Below are 23845 nucleotides of genomic sequence, written 5' to 3'. Positions count from 1 at the left end.
GAAGAAGAAGAAGTCATATCAGTAAACACGAGGATAATCCTTCTACGTAAAGCGTGATTTATGACGTGTTGATTATCTTATACATGTCTGAGATGAAATATGGTGGTCATATTCTATTTCAGCGCAAATACACAATAGAGTTAAAAAATCTTAATGGAAAGTAATCCATTTTAAAATTGTGATTACAGAGTGATACACTACGAGACACCAGCAATAATTATTAAACACACCACAAGTTTTTACAAATAACAGTCCTAATATACATAAAAATCTACTTTCAGTATCAAATATATTCCACATATTACAATTTCTCATAATCTCACAACATTTCAAACCTAAAGACAAATCGAAACACCTGTCACAATTGTATATTCAAAAATTATTATTAATTTTAAATGCGTTGTGCAGGGCAAGTTTCTTCCTTTACAAACATATTCTAACAGTAAACAATACAGCTCTAAACTAAAAACTATATACATATTAGTACTATTCAGTCTTTTATAATAATGATGTAAATACAATTTTGTTGAACTGTACAAGTCGTAATGTAAAATAAGAGTGAGTGTTTAGTTTCAGGTTAATTTATTAATATCAATAGTTAAACGCTTATAGTATCACGTCTCTCCTTTTCCACCACGGTATTCCTTCTTCCTCGGTGAAGGGTTTTCCATCGGTTTTTCCTGAATATCGTTGGGGTAAAGGTGGCACCACTGGATGATGCACTTGAGGTAGTTGACAGATCACTCTGGAAGAGGATAGACACTAAGTTTGAATTACATTTCAAACTGAACTGTTACAGACAACTAGGTCAACCAATTTCTAAGCTTACTTTTGATTCTCCCGAATGCTGGGCAATCGTTCCAGTTTCTGTACAGGATTCGACCGGATGTTGAGAGTTTCCATTTGCAACGGTGCTCTTTTGGCAGTTTGAATGGCTTTAATTCTTCGCTTGGCTGTGTTTTTTGCCCGGCACTGTACTGTCAGCAGTACGGCGCTGACAGTGGCCAGCATGATTCCGATGTAGACCAGGACCTGCAGATTTCTAGCCGCCGATTTCCTGAGCACTAGCCCAGCTATGCAAAGCGAGACTCCAATCAATACTCCCATAGTGAAGAATAACTGCAATTTTAAATGTCAGTGAAATTACCAGTTAAATGTGGAGAGTGTTAAACCTGTAGGACAAAGTAACAGACACTCTCAAAGGTCTGACATTTCCCACCGCATCCATACACCATGCCATTGGTCAGAGCCGAGCTCATCGAACTTTGTGGTCGGTCTGACTGTCTGGAATGAGCTAATCGCCGTCCATTGGCGACTACTTCACACCTACAAATAAAAAAACCACAGTAACAAATTTCCACACCCATAACCGAGCAAACTTACGGGGTTTGAATCTCATGGTACAACTGCTCCTCCGCCTCATCTCTTCTCTGGTACCTCACCGAATGCCTGAAGCTTTGTTCAGAAACCGAATTTCGGGTACCGGCGTTCGAGTCTTCATCGATTTCGTAGTACGGTAACATGGTCGATTCACTTTCATCCGAGAAGGTGTTGCGGCTTTCCCGCAGTGGGTTGTGTCTAGCCGCAACCCCATCCTGCTCGCAGTATTCGTAGCAGGTGTCTGTGGTAGTGGCATCGCTGAAACCGATATCTATGGAAGTTTGCTGCTGCTGTTGGTAGTGGGGTTGATTGTGCTGGTAGTGTCTCCCATGTTTTCTTTGATGATGATGATGATGATGGTTCGGGTGGCTGTACTTTGGGTGTGATAAAGTAGTTACCTAGAACATGATTTTATTTTAATTGTTTGTGTCAATTCACTAACCTCCGCCCTAGTTCTTTAATCTTATAACATTAAAGTTGTTATTTATATGTTCTGACCCAAGCTCTGCTTTCTGAAAGTTTTGACGAATGACTTTCTGTGTCAAACAAATTATTTTTGTTGTTTTACGAAAAACTGTAAATTATCGAGAATTTTTTAATATTCTGAGAACATTTTTAAAAGTGTGCATTTATTAGCCTTTTCTTCGTCACTCTCTTAAATGTTCCTAATTTTTTTTAAATTCTCTTGACATTTTCTCCATTTCTGAGAATCTCTAAATATAACTGACCCATAGTCAATTCATATTTTTTAAAATTATCTACAACCTTATGACTAATTCATAAGCTATTGAATATTTCCCTCATGTGTTAAATGTCCCATATGAGCAGTGCATTTTCACCAGAATGACAGCGATAATTGCATTCTAAAGTGATAATTGCATTTCGATAATTGCACTGTACGTATCTATAACAACTGCATTGTGGTAGAGCCTATTGCTAGTACACTAATTGTTATCCTTGCGCAGTTTTTTGACTTTTTATAACCAAAAAATGTCAAACGCGATGTCAACAATAAATTAATGAACGGTTTGGAACTTGTTCATTGAGCTCCATTGAGCAATCTATAGTTGCAGCAAAACCAAAACATTTTCTTTATTCGGGAAATATTCCCCAAAATTACATTCGTGCCTTAAAAATGACCTGATAATTCTGCGTTCAAACTTGTTATCTTTGCAAACTGCATTCGGTCATTTTCATATTTTTTTCTAAAAAAGCCCTCCACCTTCGGTGTCGGGCTCTTTCGCCAAAAAGATATGAAAATAAACTCATGCAGTTAAGAGATAACAAGTTTTCATGCAAAATTATCGGTAATTTTTATGCACTTGTGCAATTACCCCCGATAATATACCTGATAAGGATTGTGATGATCAGATCGCGTGTATTTGGACTGGTGGTGGTTGGAAGCCCGACGTGACATCTGTACTATGTCTGCTTATCATATCTGGTCTTCTGAAAAAAAAACGAAGATGGTTAATGTTAATAATTTAACAATAGAAGATTCACTCGATATAGGTATTGCCTCTGGCAAGTTGCTTAACAAACAATCCTGACGCATCGTTTGTGCAATCAATGTACCTAATTATTTATAGATATTTTATGATCAAATAAATGCTCATAATGGGTCTTACGTGGCCACGTATGTACTGGTAAACTAAACTCTTAGTCCTATTCAGTTAAGCACATTTAAACATGTTACTTCTGTGATTTTGAATTATGTTGTGGCATGGATTTAGATAACAATGGAAATGTGATTAGGTGTGTGATATAAATCGCAAATTAGCCACGCCGCAACGTGTTAAAAGTGTTAGAAAATAGATAATTTTGTGGAAACATGAAGCTGCTTGAAAAGGGGAAAAAGTAAAGTGTTTTTCAAGTAACATCATGGTTACATTGAGAAGAATTATAATTCAATTCAAGGGTAAGTGTGCATACAACTTTTCTGTGCGAAATATTATATGATTGTTTTTTATAATCATTTTTCTTGATGTAAGACAGAATCAGAATCTAATATTGTTATTGGTATTGTAGGCAGGTGATTTAAATATTCTGAATTTAAGAACACTTAAAATGTTTTAAATTTATAAGGAAACCTGGAAAGGAACACACTTTCCAGAAGACCTAAGAAATTTAACCATACAAGAACAAGATGTCCCATTGACATCTGGGTGCAAATTCTTGAAAGGAGGGAAAGGAATTATCAAGAGAAAGATCTGTAGAATGTGACAGGAATCCGCCATTGTCAGCTTCTTCTGTTGACAATTCCGTTCAGTGCTTTCAAGAATAGGCCACCTGGAGTTGACGTAAAGTAAAGGATTAGTGTCAAGTTAAGTAACCAAATTATGGTTATGAATGGTCCAGACCATGAATTCCATTAACAATTCAAGTTTTTAAATTTTCAAGGTAAAACGGTGCATGCTACCAAAAAAGTGTGTAGAAGGTAAAAGTTGCATCCCATCAGACCTCTAATCTGCAACGATCCTGATATATTGAGCAAAAACTGCAAAAAACGATAGTCAACTTTGACGCCCTCTAGCGGCTAAACCGGGCAACTTAGCCGTGCCCGCTCAGCGTCACGTGATAGCCTCGTTCATTAGCTTTCTTTTGTTATACGGTGTGTTTATACAGAGTGTTGCAAATAAGCGGGTTATGGACGATTTTCTGGAAAAGTGCACGGAATTTTAATCTAAATTGGGGATTTTTTGGGCCTACTATACTAACGGCGACCATTTTGGATTTTCCTTAATCAAAGTGATTTCTTTAACTAATTTGAATCTGGGGAACACAAATCTGACGTCCATTTTGCTTTAACTGACACCGTTTCGGAGATTACCTTAAAACTATGTCAATTTTGACACTTTAGGACGTGGCACCCTTGCAAAATGACATTTTGACCAATGACAATTTACGTCATTTTTGTACTATTAACCTGAAGGTATTTAAGCATTTGAGGTTAATTTTGAAAATAAAAAAAATTTCTGAAAAAAATCAGAAGTATCTACCCTTGAAAATTCTTGACAATTTCAGTTTTTAATTTTTCAAGGTCAAACGGTGCATAGTACCAAAAAAGTGTATAGAAGGTAAAAGTTGCATACCATCGAGGTGCATTTGTGGTAAAAATCACCAGACCTCTAACCTGAAACATTCCTGAGATATTAAGCAAAAACTGCAAAAAACGAGAGTCAACTTTGACGCCCTCTAGCGACTAAACGGGGCAACTTAGTCGTGCCCGCTCAACGTCACGTGATAGCCTCGTTCATTAGCTTTCTTTCGTTATACGGTGTGTTTATACAGGGTATTTCAAATAAGCGAGTTATGGACAATTTTCTGAAAAAGTGCACCAAAATTTCGCTCAAATTGAGAATTTCTGCTTTCAAGGAGGGTGGTCAAAGTATGCTGCTAAAGCAAAAACAATTGAACGTGGATACAAACATTTTACATCAAGTAGGCCTAGAATTTGACGTAGATTCCAAAACTCGAATAAAAAATTATAAGTTTGGTTTGTTGCTCAAATCTGGGACACTCTGTATACTGATGGATTATCTAGGAATAAAGTATATGCAAATATCTACAAGATTCATATTTGGTATTTTTTATAAACTGTAAATTAAACAAGTTACAATGATGTTAAAAATTCATTGAATTACCCTGTAAACTACTCCATTGTATTGTCAATAACTCGGTTATTTTGACAATTATAGGGTGGTTCAATATACCAATTTGTAGCCATTAAAATTCACTTTTGACCCCCCTGTTTAGCGTTTTTACCTAAAACGGCGAATAACTGAGTTATTTACCGTTAAAACTGAGTTGTTTGATTTTGACTGTGACAGCCCATAACTCTGTTATTTTGACAGTTACAGGGTGGTGTAATATACCAATTTGTGAAAACCAAACCTTGAAATTGTCTTTTGATCACCACTTGTATACCATATATAGAAGAAATGTCAAATATGTGTTTCCGGTAATTTTCCGGAAAAAATCGGTAAATCTGAAAATTAGTTAATTGTACAACAATTCAATATCAAATCAAATAATTTTCCGGTATATTTCCAAAAATAGAAATTTTCCGACGCGAAAATTACCGCTTCTACATCTCTGGTCAAAAGTACAACTGACATTCAACACTCTGTTTCATTAAGTAGTTATGCAACCAGACATACAAGTACAAAACTGCTTTGACAGTATTGACCTGGGGTTTTTTAGAATATCAAATTTCAACACCCGGTATTTTCGCAACAACACATCCCAAATATGGGCTATAGTTTGGTAGGTACAGCAAATTAGGGTTATTTTTGTCCTAACAATGTGTAAAAATAACGGGTGTTCAGTAATTGTTATGGTCGTAGTTGGCTGTGGTTCTCTCGCTCTAGCATGAACGTAGGACCGTTGATAAGTTCGTATATAATTTGAAATGACAGCTGTCATATAATAATTGTTTATCAAGTTATCTAAGACATACGCTTTTTGTAACAATTGCCATGCATAGGCGACCTGACCATAACAATTATGCCAACCATATTGCCAAACACGTGGTTGGCAATATGGTTTATTAACTATAATCTATATGAGTTCATAGAGCTATTAAGTTAACAACATTTATGTTTTGGTTTTAACTATTGTATGCTTCCAGAAAAAATTAAATTCAATGAGTACTGCTCTGAATGATTAGTCAGACCCTAAACGAGTGCTTGACCTCGACAAGGCTAAAACTGGCGTTTGTTTATGACAACTTGCAGATGAACAATTTGCATACTGGCAAATTCAAAAATGCATAAAAAATAAATTTCAATACAAAATTACACCTGCCTGTTAAAATTACCAGCACAACCAGTCGAAATCTTCCAACGCACACATTTAAAAACTAGTTTGGTACACAATAAACAAAAATCCCAGCCCGACTCGTCCTGAGCGACTGTTTCGCGGACGATACCTTCGTTATTGCACACGCGTCATTACTTATAACACCACCCAGACCATTAACGTACAGGGATGGAATCCCAAATAATGGACACTTCCTAAAAAATAGGCAGTTCCACTGAAACAAAAATGTACCGAGTGTATTAAACGAGGCGCTTAGCACTCTTAGCAGACTGTGGCAACTGCGCCAGTAACATGGCTGTGGTGTTGCCAGATTGCTGCCTAAAAAGTTATGTTGGTTTTCCTTTTGTGCTAGTTTAATTTTTGATAGTTACGCCAGTATGTTTTGTAATTGGTAAATCTCTTATTATTCACCAAATGTATGTCAAAATTACAACACTGTAAATCATGCAATCAAAGTGCTATTTGACTTGTTTGAGATTAAGCACAGTGCGGCAACGTGGCCAAAAATCGTTTTCCCTTTTTATTCGCTGCCTCGTCACTGTGACAGTGGCGTAGGCGTTTTTAACGGTTTACCAGGTCAACGAATCGGAATTACATTGGTATGCGTCTCCGAACTTTGCTTGTCACACCTCATTCATTATGTCCTTAATTTTTTAATGGAATATCCGCTTATCTATACATTATACCGGTAATTATAATCCCATTACACTCTAGTATATGACACGTTTCCGATTTTCACATTGAATATTAGTGCTTGAAGCCTCTTGGTGTTTTATATTCAGAAGAAGGTTTACATTTATTGGTGTGAACGTGTGGAGGATACACCCACATTTGTTCTTTGTGCTTTCATTGACAAAATTATTTGCATGACAGCTGACACTTTATGATGATCTATTTTGACAGCTCATACGTTATGCTGACGTACATGTAAAATTTACTACTTACTGGGCTAATATTTACGCAAATGGTGCACATGTAAGCTTAGCATTACTTCCAGCAAGGACCAGGAAAGTATAGAAAATTCTAACGTTATCACAGTCTATTGGTAGCTATCTAATGGCGGATTGCACCAACGTAATCAAGTTGAGATTCGACTGTGACAGATCATATGCAAAATGTCACAGTTAACTTAAAGTCTAGCCTAGGGTGCTCTTAAATATGTCGGCCCTTGGAATTTATTCTATTGAGTTGTTTAAATGATCATCAAAAGAGAGCAAACTTGTAAAATTTTAATTTGGTATGTATTGGTGGTGGAAACCACAACCATGCAACCAAAAACAACAATTCAAAATTTGTCACTGTCAATACTGTCAAAAAGGGGAAAAATGCACTTTTTGACAGTATTGGCAACGACGTACGAGATCACCTAAAGCAATGAGTAAAAAGAACAAGTATCAGGAGGTAACAATAATACAAATTATAACTCGTTTGTGCATTAAGCGAGGGGGACCAGGAAGTCCACCTACTTTGATTGCGCATTCGCCTACTGCGCAGTTGAATTGACGCAAAGTCATTGAAAGTTTGGAGTTTCAAACCCGCAAAAATTTGTTGTTTGTAGTTGTTGTAGTATAGTGTTAGTTTGTGGTTCTTTAACAGTTGAGTTTTGCAAATTTAAATTAAGTTGTACAGTGGACAAGATTAACAAGTATTGACGGCCGCCATATTACTCCCCCTTGTTTCTGTCACCCACTTTGTTTGCTATTGCTCCTTCCTGCTATGTTTACATTTTTTTCATTCATTGACTTAAAGTATATCTATCTTTGTTCTCTATTTATTTAGTAGAGATAATGTGACATTTGACAAGAACTAACCTGGCGTTTATATATTTTGTCAAGGCGGCTGTCACCGACTCAGAAAAAGAGAGAAATGCTCACGTGATGCCTGTCAAAACTGTCAGATGTGTAGACAGTTATTAATTTCTTTACCTTACTTGATTTTTGATAATATAAAAATAACTTGTGACTTTTTTTACTCATTTAAATAATAAAGACTTTTTGATTTTTGTAAATTTGTTGACGCCACCACTGGTACTGTCGGGATAATAATTCATATCTGCTAACAAGGTACCGAGGCGAAAAAGCATCGTGTGCTGTGTTCCCCCTCTTTCTCAAGTACCCTATACCTGCACCACGTTTCGGTCCGGTCCGTACTTATCTTGATCTGTTTTGAGACGGATGCCAAAAAGTCACCCAATAAAGTTTCACACCGGGTGAACCGAATCCGCATTTTATGCGTACACAAAAAAAGCTTTGTTCCAACCCCTACAAAGTTAACCCTGTATATAAATCAGTATTTACTAGGGAATATCAGGCAGTATTGCCGGATGTGCTAGAGTAATAACGTCTTCAGCATATGAGTTTACAAAAAATATCAAGGGTCATAGGCCAAATGTGGCAACACGAGTAGTTGCTTATTCCCCTTCTGGTGACATTTCTATTAAACTTAATCATGTTCCTTTATCAAAGACCCTATTGTGTTTGTTATTCATTCTTAGCAACTCTATAAAACTGTTTCATTGAATGGCATAATCAGTAGCAGTTCAGTTAATAATTCATCTTTATTCAATTCAGCGAAGTTACAGTTTCATTGTACTATAATTGCTTTTAACATTTCCTCAAGCGTGAATGTTTTTTTGCCTTATTAAGATAGTTACCAGTGCCAATGTAAACACTGGCCATAGATGACTGATCTTGTGGATATACAGAGTGTTTCATGATAAATGCTTCATATTCTTCTTCTTCTGCTGCGTGTCCATTAATGGATGTTTGCGATCATATTTGTCCACTCATCCTTATGGTATACATTAGTTCTTCCATTGTCTTTAGTCCTGTCCACTGCATAACGTTGCGGAACCATAACATCTTCTTCCTGCTGATTCCTCTCTTCCCCTCAATTATCAATCCTCAATACACGCCTATAGACGCCATAAAGCAACACTGTCCAGACATAGCATTTGACCGATCTAATTCTCAAGCCAAGATCGAAATCAGTACTGGTGAGCACTTTTTTTAATTCCATGAACGCACTGCGGGCATTTTCAATCCGGCATCTGATTCCCAGTTTTCACACAGCCACGTTTTTAGTTGATTCTCATATGTTAGGCTTGAGTTTTGAAATTCTTGTGGCTTTCGAGTAATTATCATAAATTTAGTCTTCGTGGTGTTGATATTGAGGTCCTGCATTTCCCGACAGTCCCAAGCATATCCCGCAAATCCTCCATGTTACTTGCAATAAGAACTGTGTCGTCCGTATAACGAACCCATACACCATTCACCTTAACGCCCACGTTGCGTTTTTTTAGGGCTTCCTGAAAGATGGCTTCAGAATATAAATTAAAGAAAAGTGGGGAGAGAACACACCCTTGTCTCTGAGTTTTCTCCTAAACTCTTCTACTAAGAAGAGAGAACTGTAGTAATTTAATAATGGTCTCTACAAAGATGGAGAACAACTTTGCCCATCTTTGGCAGGAGTAGAAAGTACTCACTTTCTACCCGGATGGAAAGTGAGATTAGGTAATTTTGTCTTTCCATCCAAAATTCGGCAAATAATACAAATTATCTAGTTAATAACTCGACAACCATCAAAATTTTCAGCATTGTCAGGAGTATTAGTTTGAAATAATGTTTTTCTCATCTTACCACTGATTTCTTATGAAATTTCCAATTTTTACCAAATTGGTGCGAAATAAGTTGGCAAAGTAGCCAAACAAATTTGGTTCGAGATATGTGTTCCAATTATGTCAAACCATTTTTGAAATATGGTCTAACAGCAAATTGGCATTATCTTTATATAGGGTGGCGCAATAGAGTGTGTCCCCTAAAACGATATAAAAGTTGATCAGAATCATTCAGAAAAATCAAAATAGCCCTCAAACTAGCGAATATAGGCATATAGATACATCTTAATGAAAGTTGAAGAAAATTGACAGGAGAATAATATGCAACCATTAAATACAGAGACCTAAATTTAGAAAAATTGTAAGAATTACGTCACGTGACTTGATAATTCAGTTTTTGAGGTTGCAACATTGTAAAGGCCAGTTGACACTGTCAAAAACAGTCACGCAGTGGGAAATCGTAAGTTAAATTTAGACAGTAAAAACGTAAACTTCAAAATACACTTTACCTGAAAATTCAATTCTGCATGTTCTTGCACAACACTGTAAGGGCCAGTTGACATCTGTTAAAATTAGTCACATGACCTTTAAAATGTGGTTTAAAATTTGATAAATTCAATTTAGACTATTTTAGACAGTTGTAAAAGCTGAAATTGCAAGAGACACATCACGTGACTTTGATTATGTAATTTTAGAGCTTGCAACACTGTAAAAGTCAGTTGACACCTGTCAAAAACCGTCACGTGTCTTTTATAATGTAATTTAAACGTTGATCATTTGGTAAATTGTATTTAGACTATTTTAGACAGTTGTAACAGCTGAAATTGCAAGAGACACATCACGTGACTGATTATACCATTTTTGAGCTTGCTACACTGTCAAAGCCAACTGACACCTGTCAAAAACGGTCACGTGACTTTAAAATCTAATTTAAACTTGAAAATTTGGTAAATTAAATTTAGTCACTTGTAAAAGCTGAAATTGTAAAATACACGTTACGTGACGTTGATTATGCAATTTTGAGCTTGCAACACTGTCAAAGTCAGTTGACACCTGTCAAAAACCGTCACGTGTCTTTTATAATGTAATTTAAACGTTGATCATTTGGTAAATTCTATTTAGACTATTTTAGACAGTTGTAACAGCTGAAATTGCAAGAGACGCATCACGTGACTGATTATACCATTTTTGAGCTTGCTACACTGTCAAAGCCAACTGACACCTGTCAAAAACAGTCACGTGACTTTAAAATGTAATTTAAACTTGAAAATTTGGTGAATTAAATTTAGACAGTTGTAAAAGTTGAAATTGTAAAATACACGTTTCGTGACGTTGATAATGTAAAATTGGTGCTATTTAAGCTTTTACTTACATGTTTGACTCACCTTTAGGCCGATTTTGATCACTTTATTATAAGTAATTATGCAATTTTTGCCGACTTATGTTTTGCCCCTAATTTGAATATTTTGTTAAATAAGAGCATTTTATGGAAAGCTGACTTGGACCTAGAGGAAACTTTAAATGAGTCAAAAAGCAGTTCAAGATATGCCCTTTCTACTAGCAAAATCGATTTTTTCCTAAGTCGTGCAGAGTCCAGGCTACAACGCCTCAAAATTGACCCTGCACACCCCAAAAACCACTTTTCAAACTTAAAAATTCAATTTTCAACCAATTGCAACAAATTTCACTCAAAAAATGACAAATTTCAACTTTGGCACGCTCGTCCCCTATTTGACCGATGGGAATGAAAAAAATCTCCTTTGAAAGCCTAAACATTTCTCTGCAAAAGGTCCTAAATTGTTGCAACATTGTACCTTTATGTTTAAAAAAATATTGCAAAAAACTTGACAAATAGCGAAAGGTTAGTGTTACCTTGTCCCCGGTGTAATTATTTATAAGAGTGCACGGTACACGCGCGGAAATAACAATGCGTATACGATTCTAAAGTGGTACCGCAGTAATGTTTCAGGTACCCCTCAAGTGCATATATTTGCCTAACAGTGATTTTCACTTAAAAAAATCAGTTTAAAACTGTCGCAACTCTGCTATTCCGCTTAGAAGTTTTTTTTCAGCAAAGCGCGCAAGTTTACAATAAATTTCGGTGAGTTATAATAATTTGGTAATAGTTTTGTTGTTTAAAACGTGGCCCTGGCACATATACAACCAAAATTGTTTTAACAAAACCCATAGGCACTTTTTAATAACAGTCTCGCGTCAATCAATTATTTACTTTTAATCAAGTGAATATTTCCATACAATGCGGTAACAACTATAGTCTGCTATTGCGGTTCTGTTGTAGATTGCGCTCTTGGCTTTCCTAATAAACTAATTATAAACAATTTTTATGCGATTGCTACACAGAAACGGCAAATATGCGGTCTAATAAGGTCGAGATAGTTCCAGTAGTAGTTCGCCTGATAATCACTGAACAACTTAATATTTATGTGGTTTTTTTCTAAGTGCTGGTACTCATCTTAGTCGTTGTGTGGTCAGTTTAACAGAGTTGAGTGCGTTTTATGTATTTCCTGCAGTGAATAATAATGGATTTATCTAATCTGATGACCATTTTTTTGATTTAGGAAAGCGTAAGTTGGTTTTTGTGCAACAATCAAAAATGTACTACAAGTTTTAATTTTTGTATGGAACCAAACACCGTTTGACAAACGTGTTTCGATGCTAGTCTTCCTAATCTAAACTGATGACTTTGTCTACAGGGTGAGTTAGATAATCCTTATGTTCTGTGAAAGAAAAGCTGCCAAATTAAACGAGAAAATTGATTGTTTACAAAGGGTTCTTAAAGAAAATTCTAGGCTGTCAATTAGAGTCTGATGACCATGAAAAAATTACCATCTTGTGAAATTTTAGACTACAAGTTTCCAGCCCATAACTTATGGTCAATATTATGATTTAAAGCTGTCTTGAAAGTAGTAAGAAAAATTCAAAACTTTGACACCCTGTATCAAAAATGAAGCGATTAATAATTTGTATCTTAAAATCAGTTGCTCTATCAAATATGTGCTAATTAATGATGGGCGTAAATTTACCGTGACCGGTTATTTACCGGTAAGGTAAAGTAAAATTCAGTGTGACAAGAAAATTTAGCAATTTTACCAGTGAATTTATGGGTAAATTGAAATTTGCTTGAAACCTTGACCATATTCCTGTATTTCCCACTACACTTTTTATGTACACCCTGTATAGTGCGCGGCACTGGCAGACTGTGAAACTCCCAGGGGGCCTATTCTTGAAAGCAGGGAACGGAATTCTAAAGAGAAGTGTTGATATAATGTGACAGAAGAAGCTGACAATGGCGGGTTCCTGCCACATTCTACAGGTCTTTCTCTTGATAATTCCCTTCCCTCGTTTCAAGAATAGGCACCCAGGAATGTCCGATTCTTCTCATGTCTTCCGATACTAAACCCTCGAGCTTCCTCAGGGTCGTCAAATCAACCTCCTAACATCCGATCCAAACTCCCCACAAATATTCTTGGATGATTAATTGATTAGCCCACTAACTCTCTTGATCATCCAAAAATATGCCAACACCTCCACCAGGATGACCAGCTGATGAAGAAAGAAAAATTCAAGACAAGGAGAGCGCAGAATATATATAGGGCACCACCATTTATGAAAGAGGGATCCTGTTGCAAAAGACACATAGCTCTGGGACATCATGCCACTGTCTTCCAGCCAGAAAAGTATTTGCAATCTTGTCCTGCGGGCTGGAACTCTTGTCCAATCCCCGAATTGGACAGAATATTAATATCTGCTCAGATAGCACGGCAGCCATCCAAGCACTCAGTGCCGAGAAGGTAATCTCCCGGCTGGTGCTGGAATGTAAAACAATCCTCAAGACACTCTGGTTGGAAAATAACATCCGCCTCATCAGGGTGCCAGGACATTCTGATGTTCCTGACAATGAGGAGGCCGACCTGTTGGTTAGATTGGGCGCACAAGTGACGCCCATCGGTCCTGAACCGTTTGTTGGGATCTCAAAGAGTACGGTCCATGGGGGCTTTGGCCAGGCAATTATTTCACTGCCGCTGGGTTGCCACCTTGGGCATGAGACAGGCCAAGAAACTCCTAGGTGGCCCCAGTGCTCTGAAAACTAAACAACTACTGAGACTCGACAGAAGCAATTTAAGAACGGTCATCACCTTAGACGACATGTCTTTGATGGGTGTTGCTGAGGATCCCGAATGTAGGGGATGCTTAGAAGATGAAGAAACTTCGGGACATGTCCTTATGAACTGTCCTGCCTTCGCTTACTGGGACAGCCACAGCACAGGGGCATAATGCCCCAGCAGCCTGGTGGCTTTTATAAAGAACACTGGGCTGCTGTAGCTCCCTTACTGGCGGGACGTGACGGGCCTATATAGGAGGCCTATACGTTTTTCAAGAGCAGGAGCCCTCCGCGTCACTTACTCACTCCCAGGAATGAGTCTAGCAGTTCTTTACAAACATGTTTGCTCTCTTTCAAATTTATTTCACTTTCACCGTTTCTGAGTTGAACTTTCAAATCAGTTGAAAATAGGTGGTTTGAAATTTGAGCACCCTGTAACTCGGTTATTTTTGAGAGTTCAGGTTGAATCACTCAAATTAACTCTTTAGAGCTTCTTTTTCCAGTGGCGGTGAGCAAAAAATTATATCTAATAAATTGCGTAATCTAATCACAATAATTTTCATGCACACCTGTTATATTGGAACCAAAAACAGTTCTACAAGTTTACAGTTCTGAGTTAAGGAGGTGATTGGGAACATTTTTGCTCTCTTGCATTTTTCCGTAACTCTCAGCGTTTTCAAGTTATTTAGTTTGATGCAAGAAATTTTGAAATTAGTTGAAAATGTGGTTTCAAATTTGAGCACCCTGTAACTCAGTTATTTTTGGGACTTCAGGGTGGATCAACCACTTAAAATAACCGTTTTGATCTCCTCTTTCCAATGGTGTAGAGTAAAAAATTCTATCTTGAAAATTGGCGGACAGGGTGAAAAAAATAGTGAAACACCATAATTTTCTTGCACACCCTGTATACTGAAAGCAAAACCGGTCCTGCAAATTTACGGTGCTGGGTTAAAGAGTTGATTAGGAACATTATTGGTCTCTTGCATTTTTTTTAGCAAAATTTAGTATAGTCAGGAAGAAAAGAGGTGTCAAAATTTGAATTGCCAAAAACACAGTTTGAGTTGACAAACTCGTCTGTAAAATTAAATTGGTGTGAGAAAATGTCTGTTTTAAGCACATTTTTGGAAACTTCATTCAATTTTCAATCCAATAACATGAAAAAACACTACAAAATTTGGTACAGTCAGGGAGAAAAGCGGTGTCAAAGTTTGAACTACACACACTATTTGTAATTTACCAGTAACTTACTTACCCATCACTAGTGCTAATATAAATACCTGACTCACACTGTATTATATGTAAAAATCATTTACATCTCGTTAGACCAGGATGAGTTTCGCTCGAATAAACAAAAATACCGACCCAACTAAAAACTGAAACTTTCTATTATCTAATCCAATTAATATTCTTATGTGTTCACTGTATGCACCACCTATTAGATACGAACCAAAATAACAATACGTGCAAATAAGGGACTGTGTGCCATTTCGCCGTCATCGATAAGTTTTGCGCAAGGATTTTTTCGACCCAGCCGACAATTGCAACATTTTGAATATCGCATGCTAATAACATAAATTAACTGCTTAAACAGTTTTTCCGATAAGTCAAAGTGTGTGCGTCGTTGAATCATCATCGTATATTCAGTGCACTTGTTATTACTGGCTTATGACGACAAATTGAATTTCTGGATGGCGAGTTGAATACTCCAGGGGAGAATCGATTGTTTTCTCCATCGGTCTGGCAGTGCCAAGCCGACTATTATAAAACTTGTGTGTGTTTAAGTGTATAATAAGTTTACTGTTTGAACTACACCGAAAGGTACACATCTGGCACGCCACTGTTCTTATCTAACACCGTATCGTAAACTATGCAAGCAATGGAAAAGATAATACTAATCTTTAAGTTTGTAAATCAGCCACACTCGCTTAAACTATTTTTAAAGACAAACATCAAATTTTATTTACTCTATAATTGTTCCAGACAATGTAACTATGGTGGTAGCCGGAGTTACCAAAAAGAAACTTTATTGGGCCTGTTTTGCGCTGGTACTTACCATACTTTTCCTGTATACGACTGAACCTGAAGACATCTTGGAAGAAAATACCGGGGGTGATCGAACATTTGAAGAATTGGTGCGAAAATGGTCCGAGGAACGATCTTCTATGGTGAGTAGTATCACAGAAAAGTATGCTAGAAAAATGCAAAAATAGAGTAACAAACAAGTAGCACTAATAAACTGTCATGATTATTATCATCCTGAAGATGAGATTTACTCAAATCTCCCTCACCTCCTAGCTGCATGATGATATCGTCATAACTGGCATCAGATTCACCCTGACCATTCATTCTAATATTCTAGTAAATAAAGAAAATTTAAATAAATAAGCTTGAATAAAAATTCTATTATAGGGATGCCAAGTTATTTTTAAGGTAAATTACCAAACCTATCTAACTTACTTTCTACCTAAAAATCCTGCTTCTAAATATATCATTGAAACTACAAATATCTTTAATACAAAAAATTACAAACTACTTACAACTAATAGTCTTTGTCAAAGAGTCCAAATTGTCCAAAATAAACCGCCAGCTGACCAATCTTCTTTTCCGTTGAGGTGGATTTTTAACTGCAAAGGCTGTATCTCGGTAACAGCCCGGAGGCCTCCTCGGTTATCGATTTAACCACTTCTGGAATAGGTCCTCTATCACAATCTGCTCCATGTCATAACGTGGACTAGACGGTACAATTGCTGGTAGCACTCGGTATTACACTCAGTAACTTCCGTTCCGGAAGGAAACAGCTTTCTAAGATCCCCTGATCTTCAATAGTCTGATTTTTGCTCGAATTTTTTAGAAAACTGACTTTCCAGCTCTCATTAAAAGTCTCTCTTGACAATCAACAACCGAAAACAAAAAAACCTTTTTTCCCACTTTCTACCTCCACGTACCACCTTTATCACCTCCTTTGAAGTTCATCAAGTAATACTGTTAATTTTCTTAATAACTACATACAATCCTACTAAAACTAACTATAATGGTAAACACTTGACATCCCTACAAAAATGTACCTTTTCTATAAATTAAATAAATAAATTTTCTTTATTTTCTTGAAAAAAAATTCCTTATTTTCAAGACAAAACCTAATTATTTCCTAGTGAATTAAAATTTTTACTGACTATTTTGAAATTTTTTGTTTCTAACACAACTACAAAACAGTGATTTAGGTCACATGTTATGGTGGTATTATTTACCTTTTGATAAGGTAATGGATAATTTATGTTAGAAGCCCACTAAACTAAATTGCTATGAATAACATCTAATAATTGCAGAAAGTGGAGTCATCTAGTGGTTATAGACTAATTTTGCTTAATGTTTGATACTTATATTAACTTGAGCTAAATCGAATATTTCTGATAGAGGAACCTCTCAAAACTCGGTGAGGTGCTATTCCAAGAGGCAAAAGCACCGTCAGAACACCTCGGAACGACGTACCAAATTTTAGTATGGAAATACGGACCTACAATAGAAAATCGTCACTTAAAAAATTTTGCTAACAAAAAATTGGACCCTTTCGAGCATTGTCCGGTTAAGAACTGCAATCTCACTTACGCCGATTCGGCCATCGATTCGGCTGATCTAGTGCTGTTCCACTTGCATCGAATAAAAGGGGTACAGGATTTGCCCCTGGTGAGAAAACCGGAGCAAATTTGGGCTTTTCTCACTGACGAAAGCCCTTTGCACACATTTATGGAGTCGAAAAATCAATTGAAGGATTTCAATGGGATTTTCAACTGGTCTATGACGTACAGGTGAGCGAAGATTTTATGTTAAATAAATCGATCAAAAAGAAAGTTCTTAGTAAGTTCACTGTGAAACAATCCTAACAAACTTAATCGGTCCGGTCTACGTTTTTTAGTTCAGTGGTTCAGTTTGTAGGTCGGACAGCGACATTCCGGTACCGTACGGACGGACCGTCCTGAGAAAACCGCCGGTTCTCGAAGAAAGGGTGGTTCCAACAAATAAGCGCCGCGACGTGTTGGTGGCCGTTATGGGTTCGAATTGCGGTGGCCAGAACCATCGCTGGCAGTACGTCAAAAAACTGAGCGAATACCTCAAAGTTGACGTGTACGGTGGATGCGGTACTACCTTGAAAAAAAAGTAAGTTATTTGAATACAAAATTATTACTCTTTTAGAATTAAATCGAAATCTTTAAATAGTTTCATAGACATGTCACATATGACGATGAGAATACTAAATTGAAGGGTAATTTGCACAATAATTTATAAACTAGACTTGACAGTCTCTTACGGTTTTGTATACCTGACAATCTTGGCAATTAGTAGTATATTGAAAAATAACAAAAAATCATAAATCAAAAGGACCTTAAATGTTAATAGAGTTGTCAAATTAGCATCCGATGAAAAAGACATATTTATTATTCTTGACCGTTGGCGACTGATATCCACTATAATGTGGTTGCTATTCATGCCACCTGAATTGCTTAATACGTCATTTTGAAAATTGTCAAAAAACAGCAACAACATTGTTTAGTCAAAACACCTTTAAAAATAACAAAATGAGTTTTGAGCAGAATTTTGACAGCTGTGACCTCAGAGATAACAGTGATTATCAAACTTGTGATAGAACACAGGTTCTTTACCTTCATGTGCAAAGTTTTGACAAGAATTGTGTTAGACAATTTTAGAGTAGGATTTTGACGTCAGACACAATTTAAGAGCAAGTTTAGGGTCACGTGACCACTGTCAAACATCTTTACTACTCCCAAAAATTTGTCATTAAAGTATTTGAATGGCCTCGTTGCAGTTATGAATAGGTAAAATATGATATACTATAGGGCTTCACAAGCACGATTTTGACAGGTGTAAAAGTGTATGAAGTGATATACCCTAAGGTAATCTCTAACAATTAGTCAGGTGACCGCTGACGTCAAAACTCGTTTACAATTGAAAAACAAAATTGTTACATTTGCACGACAACTTAGCTACACTAATATGTAATGTAATCATATTTTACAAACGTTTTCTAACATTTGCAAAGTGACGTGAAACCAACGTTGTTAATCAGTTATTCTTGTAAACGTTAAATTGCATTTGCAAATTAACGATGCTGTTGCAAGTTAATTTAACATTGATTCAAGTGGCCTTTTTACTTTATTTTAACGTTGTACAATTTTCTGAAATCAATCAATATTAGGTTGCTTTTCAGTACAAGGTTCCTTCAATGTGGTTGTTTTATTGGATGGAATTTGGTATATTTTTTGTCAGCAATCAATCTACTTATCCATGAAAAACTAAAACTTTACACTTGTCTGGTTTAGATGTCCCGGCCATTTTACCAGCGATTGTAAAGCGATCGAGGATTACATGTTCTATTTGGCTTTCGAAAACTCCAACTGCGACGAATATATTACGGAGAAACTATGGTGGAACGCTTACCACAAAAACTCCATCCCTATACTGATGGGTGCCAGCGTCGACTCGTACAAAAAACTCCTCCCGATTGATTCCTACCTCAATGTGGAGCAGTTTGCCAATCCCAGCTCATTGGCCGAGTATATATTGAGTCTGAACGAGACTGGCGCTTTCGCACATTACTACAAGTGGAAAAGCCATTTTAAGGTGCTGAACGAGCACGGGTACTTTCAGAGTCCCTCCTATCATTACTGTAGGATATGTCAAGCACTAAACTACAATTCCAAAAATGTTAAAGTGTACGATGATTTGGAAAGTTACTGGAAGGAAGGTGTTTGTCATAAAGCTTGGGATGTGTCGGACGAGTGACAGAGTTAGGTGAAAAATTTGTTGTTTTTTTTTGTATATAAAGTGTTTAGTATAAACGTTTTTGTTTGCTTACCCATGTTAGTTAAAGTTTTCCACTCAAAATATTGTATTTTATTTTATTTCTACCCTAAAGGAATTAGAACTTTTTAAAAACATAATATTTTAAACATGTAAGAGTTTAACGAGGATATAATGAATAACAGGAGTGTTTTTTGGGTACATTTTGCAAAAAAAAATGAAGCAGAAAGGAACAAGGATGAAAATCCGGCGATACGTGTTTCTGCTTTTTGACTTTATCAGGCATGTAATTCCATTTGTATGAAAGGAGGTTTATCATTTAAAAGTTGGCAAAACACATCAGAGGATTAAGATTGATATAAAAAAAACAAAACCTCACCATTTATATCGAATGAGTACATACTCGCCATACTAAACAACATAATACAGAGCGTCCAGTAAGCACATGATCAGAAGGGTACTGTGACATTCTTTAGATTGAAAAGTGACGATTTGACGTAATTGTCATTAGAAAAAAGTGTATGGTTCCAATGCTATTGATGGTGAAAGTTCTTCAAAATCTATTTGTAGTTTAATGTGCAGTTATATTTCTATTAATGTGTGGAGGAGCACCATATTGTGCATGAACCACATCTGAGCACGCACATTGAGAGGGACATTCTCCATTAGAACAGGCAAAGTATTCACTAAGAATTCAAGATAATTTTCACCATTCAAGCGATGGGGCAGGATATAAGGACCCAGAAGAATGTCTCCAATGATATCGGCCCACACATTTAAGCGGAATTCCAGCTGAAAGTGGTTAATACGCCTCACATGAGGGTTTTCTTGTGTGTAATGATGGAAATTATGCGAATTAAAAATACCACTTCTAGTAAATCCAACTTCATCAGTGAATCAGTCAGGTGCCCGCGCATCTTCAATAAAGTGACAAAACCAAAGTCTTCTGTCAAAAGAAGAACTTAGTTTTGCCAAGAACAGGCGTTGCATGATATTGATGAAGGAGCTGCCGTCTTGTGATGCAATTAACTGTACTTTTTGGTACGCCAAATTCGTACTAATATTTAGATCTTTGGCGACCCTGTTTAAAATTTCCTCTTCAACAGCAGCATTACGAACTTGAGGACAACCCACACGGTCAACGGCTCTAATACCAAATTTCCCTGTCTCCCGTAAACTTCTTTCAATCCTTCCAAATGTCCGGTAATCTGGAACTCGTCGATTTGCATATCGCGCAGCGTAGACCCGAACACTCTCACGCAAGTTGTCTTCGCAAAACCCTAAGACTTTAATCATGTCAGTCATTTCTTTATTTGAAAACGCCATTAGCTCTGTTTGAAACAATTTTTTTAAAACTGTCACTAAAGTCAAAACTTTGATAGTTAATTTATAGTTATCAAATTAACTGGTGGGCTACGTTATTTACAATAAAAATGTGTAAAATGGTAAATAGCAGGACGACACAAAAAACAGCAAAGTCCACAGCAAGTTTCATTAAACGTTCTCCAAATATTTCCGAAAATAGATTTTTTTTCAAGAACTTTGACCATTAATAGAATTGGAACCATACACTTTTTTTCAATGACAATTAGTTCAAATCGTCACCTTTCGATCTAAAGAATGTTACAGTACCCTTTAGATCATGTGCTTACTGGACACCCTGTATACTTACCCCCTTCATACTTTCTGAAAAAAAAATCAAACAAATAAAACAAAGATAGATTTATCGTAATAGTTATAATAATGTATACTCACAATACACAGTATTTTTTGTATATGTACAAAATTTACACAATAGTATAGACATCACAATTTCCCTATTATAGTATTTTGTAACGCTCGCTATAGATATACTTACATGCTAAATACACTGTACAAGAAAAAACTCTTAACAAGTAAACTCAAAAATTAAACCTTATTATATAAATAAAACGAAACTAAACCTACCTATTCACATTATATGTTACAGCGTGTTGTAAATAAAAAAAAAAGAAAGATTCGTACGACTACGTTTGTTTGAATATTATTATTCTTCTAATATAGTTCTGCATTGGTTAGGTTATGTTTTTTTTTTTTTATTTGGATGTGTGTGAGAAAAAAAACGACAAGCTATTATTTCCAAAAATACTACTTTAGAAAAGAGGGTAACATTTAAACTTGCCATGTTGTGTTTTGAACTTACAGCCTGCAGTAGAACTCATAAGGGTTAAGCTGTATTACTTTACTCTATAGTTATAGTTTTCCGACTCTACTATTTTTAAGCCCGTTTCCACGCTGACGCTAAACTGAGTCCCGACAAATAACGTAAAAGGTTTACTTTCTAAACTAAATAAATTGACGCAGGTAAAAACGGGCCGTAACGACAAGTCGATTGAACTGACGGAGTTTGACGGAGTCTGTCAGTTCCACCGGCCAAACAAAAAAAAAAGTTTATACGATTCTAATAAATAAATTAACAAGAAGCATATATAAAAATAAACTTTTAAACAACCTAACCCCACGTTAAATTAAAACGCACTGAACGCGTTTCCAGAAAATGTGCGTGTCATCTTTGCAAATATTGCAAGGATGGATCGCACATCGATGTCGACGCTGGATTTATTCCAAATGAGAATAATTCCTGAGCCGAGTGCTTGCAAGGAAACTGGATACAAAACAAATACAAAAAAGACGCGAATATGAAAATAAAGATCTTCTAAACAAAGAAAATTCTTTCTCTCTCTCTCTCTCTCTCTCGCTTCGATTATAAAAACTAAGTTCAAATATGAGATCTCTTATGTAGGTAAATATTTTTTTTTAGATTTTTTCTAAACATTTTTATAATATATAGTAACGCATCTTTAGAAATCACAGTGAAACTTTTTAAATAGTTAAGTATAGTGTATTTTTTTAATTGTTTTTCGAACTCGTTATGATATACACATCGCCTGCTTTTCCAAACATTCTGCGTAGATACAGCTAACAAGTTAGACACTGTTTCGGATATTTGAAGACATCGAAGAAAAACAACGCGTAAAGCCCCACCAAACAACAATAACATTCAAAGCGCTTTTCGGGGGCGACGTCACGGTTCTCTCCCCCTTCTCTGGGAGGTTCAAACTCTTACCCGCGGGAACGTTTTCGTTTTGTGCCCGCGGGCTCGTTATTACATTTTTTTAAATGACTAGCAAAGACACAGTTCCGGGTTTCGTATCGCTTTTACACGGTCGTGATCACGATCAGGAGGTGGGCGATATCGGCCACTCGTTCCAGTAGGCTTGGCGCTATCCTACGCAGGTTTTCGTTTACGAAGTCGCATGATGGGAAAATGTGGACTACGTACGCCGGCTGAAAGACATGTTTTATTAAAACAATTTATCTTCCTGAAATCAGGGTACGCGACAAGTTGACAAGAACAGGTGACTGTCACATTCTATACAGGGTGGTCCAGTTTTAAATGTCAATAATTCATCAATCAAAAAATAAGTTGACATGCATTATGTCATTTTCCTGAAGAACTCTTCCTAAGGAAGACAAGACACAGACCTCCAAAGCTCAGTTTAAAAAATTGTTTTTTTGCTACAACTGTCAGACCGTCGAAGCAATTTTGATCAGATTTAATAATTTAATTTCGAAGAATGATATTCTTCAAAATTGTTTAAATGCGTCGATATCCCCCTATATCGAAGACTATTCCCCTATAGTGTTTATTTTTTACGTGAAGTAGTAGTCCATTTTTTCTCAAAGTGGAGGTGTAAGTGTAAAAGTGATGGGAAAGAACACACAGACTTCTCCACAAAACATTTATTCAAACCCTACCATACATTGATTATGTTAATTAGTTGAAGTTTACATTAGTTTTTAGTGTTTTTCTTTTCTCCATAATAAGGTAAAACATTTTGGTATTTTACGCTATTTATATAACATTTTAGTCTTGATTACAGATTTTTTAAACTTCGTTAAATGCGTCAGTAATGTTTGGCCTTACGACATATTAATTTTAAACTTGGGTCTTGCTGTCTCCCCTTTAAAGAAAGATAGCCGGCGTTTCACCTTGTCATATGGGGTATGTTTGATCCAACCATTTAGGGGTAATACATCATGTAGAC

At 36.3% G+C, this 23845-nt stretch overlaps 3 protein-coding genes across 19 annotated transcripts in view; 1 reads left to right on the top strand and 2 right to left on the bottom strand.

Annotated features, from left to right (window-relative positions):
* Positions 1 to 260: 260 nt before the first annotated feature.
* LOC145737596 (uncharacterized) lies at positions 261 to 6470 on the bottom strand. Of its 3 annotated transcripts, none has more exons than XM_081992347.1 (6): positions 6187 to 6470; positions 2729 to 2826; positions 1384 to 1778; positions 1173 to 1326; positions 830 to 1119; positions 261 to 745 (listed from the first exon to the last, which is right to left on the bottom strand). In XM_081992347.1, the coding sequence occupies exons 2-6, from the start codon at positions 2795 to 2797 to the stop codon at positions 607 to 609; spliced, it is 1047 nt and encodes a 348-aa protein (XP_081848473.1). In that variant the 5' UTR covers positions 2798 to 2826; positions 6187 to 6470; the 3' UTR covers positions 261 to 606. The 3 variants fall into 3 exon arrangements, with proteins under 3 accessions (XP_081848473.1, XP_081848482.1, XP_081848467.1); XM_081992356.1 differs by having other exon boundaries at positions 2729 to 2829; positions 6200 to 6470; XM_081992341.1 differs by having other exon boundaries at positions 2729 to 2829; positions 6187 to 6469.
* LOC145737430 (alpha-(1,3)-fucosyltransferase 7-like) lies at positions 3064 to 19841 on the top strand. 5 transcript variants are annotated; one of them, XM_081992113.1, is made up of 5 exons: positions 3064 to 3298; positions 15921 to 16105; positions 17355 to 17746; positions 17874 to 18095; positions 19277 to 19841. In XM_081992113.1, the coding sequence occupies exons 1-5, from the start codon at positions 3262 to 3264 to the stop codon at positions 19737 to 19739; spliced, it is 1299 nt and encodes a 432-aa protein (XP_081848239.1). In that variant the 5' UTR covers positions 3064 to 3261; the 3' UTR covers positions 19740 to 19841. The 5 variants fall into 5 exon arrangements, with proteins under 5 accessions (XP_081848239.1, XP_081848260.1, XP_081848251.1 ...); XM_081992134.1 differs by lacking the exon at positions 3064 to 3298 and adding an exon at positions 11777 to 11918; XM_081992125.1 differs by lacking the exon at positions 3064 to 3298 and adding an exon at positions 12214 to 12402.
* Positions 19842 to 21479: 1638 nt separating this feature from the next.
* The window catches only part of spen (spen family transcriptional repressor split ends), a 92722-nt gene continuing 90356 nt past the window's right edge, over positions 21480 to 23845 (bottom strand). For all 11 annotated transcript variants that reach the window (XM_081991332.1, XM_081991312.1, XM_081991304.1 and 8 more), the window contains one exon: positions 21480 to 23084. In XM_081991332.1, coding sequence (XP_081847458.1) covers positions 22956 to 23084 — 129 coding nt within the window. In that variant the 3' untranslated portion in view covers positions 21480 to 22955. The remainder of the gene's footprint in view (positions 23085 to 23845) is intronic.

Source organism: Ips typographus, linkage group LG1 (genome assembly GCF_016097725.1).
Source record: "Ips typographus isolate SLU linkage group LG1, UJ_Ityp_2.0, whole genome shotgun sequence".
Lineage (NCBI taxonomy): Eukaryota > Metazoa > Arthropoda > Insecta > Coleoptera > Curculionidae > Ips > Ips typographus.
The sequence above is the reverse complement of the archived record's forward strand: the minus strand, read 5'-3'. Positions and strand labels throughout refer to the sequence as shown.

Excerpts from the sequence above, each read along its gene's own strand:
- LOC145737596 (XM_081992347.1), bottom strand. The coding sequence starts at position 2,797 with ATGTCACGTCGGGCTTCCAACCACCACCAGTCCAAATACACGCGATCT. Across the intron at positions 1,327-1,383 it reads TACCATGAGATTCAAACCCC|GTGTGAAGTAGTCGCCAATG; the intron begins GTAAGTTTGCTC and ends TTTTATTTGTAG. Across the intron at positions 1,120-1,172 it reads TCTGTTACTTTGTCCTACAG|TTATTCTTCACTATGGGAGT; the intron begins GTTTAACACTCT and ends TTAAAATTGCAG.
- LOC145737430 (XM_081992113.1), top strand. The coding sequence starts at position 3,262 with ATGGTTACATTGAGAAGAATTATAATTCAATTCAAGG. Across the intron at positions 3,299-15,920 it reads AATTATAATTCAATTCAAGG|ACAATGTAACTATGGTGGTA; the intron begins GTAAGTGTGCAT and ends TAATTGTTCCAG. Across the intron at positions 16,106-17,354 it reads CCGAGGAACGATCTTCTATG|AGGAACCTCTCAAAACTCGG; the intron begins GTGAGTAGTATC and ends TATTTCTGATAG.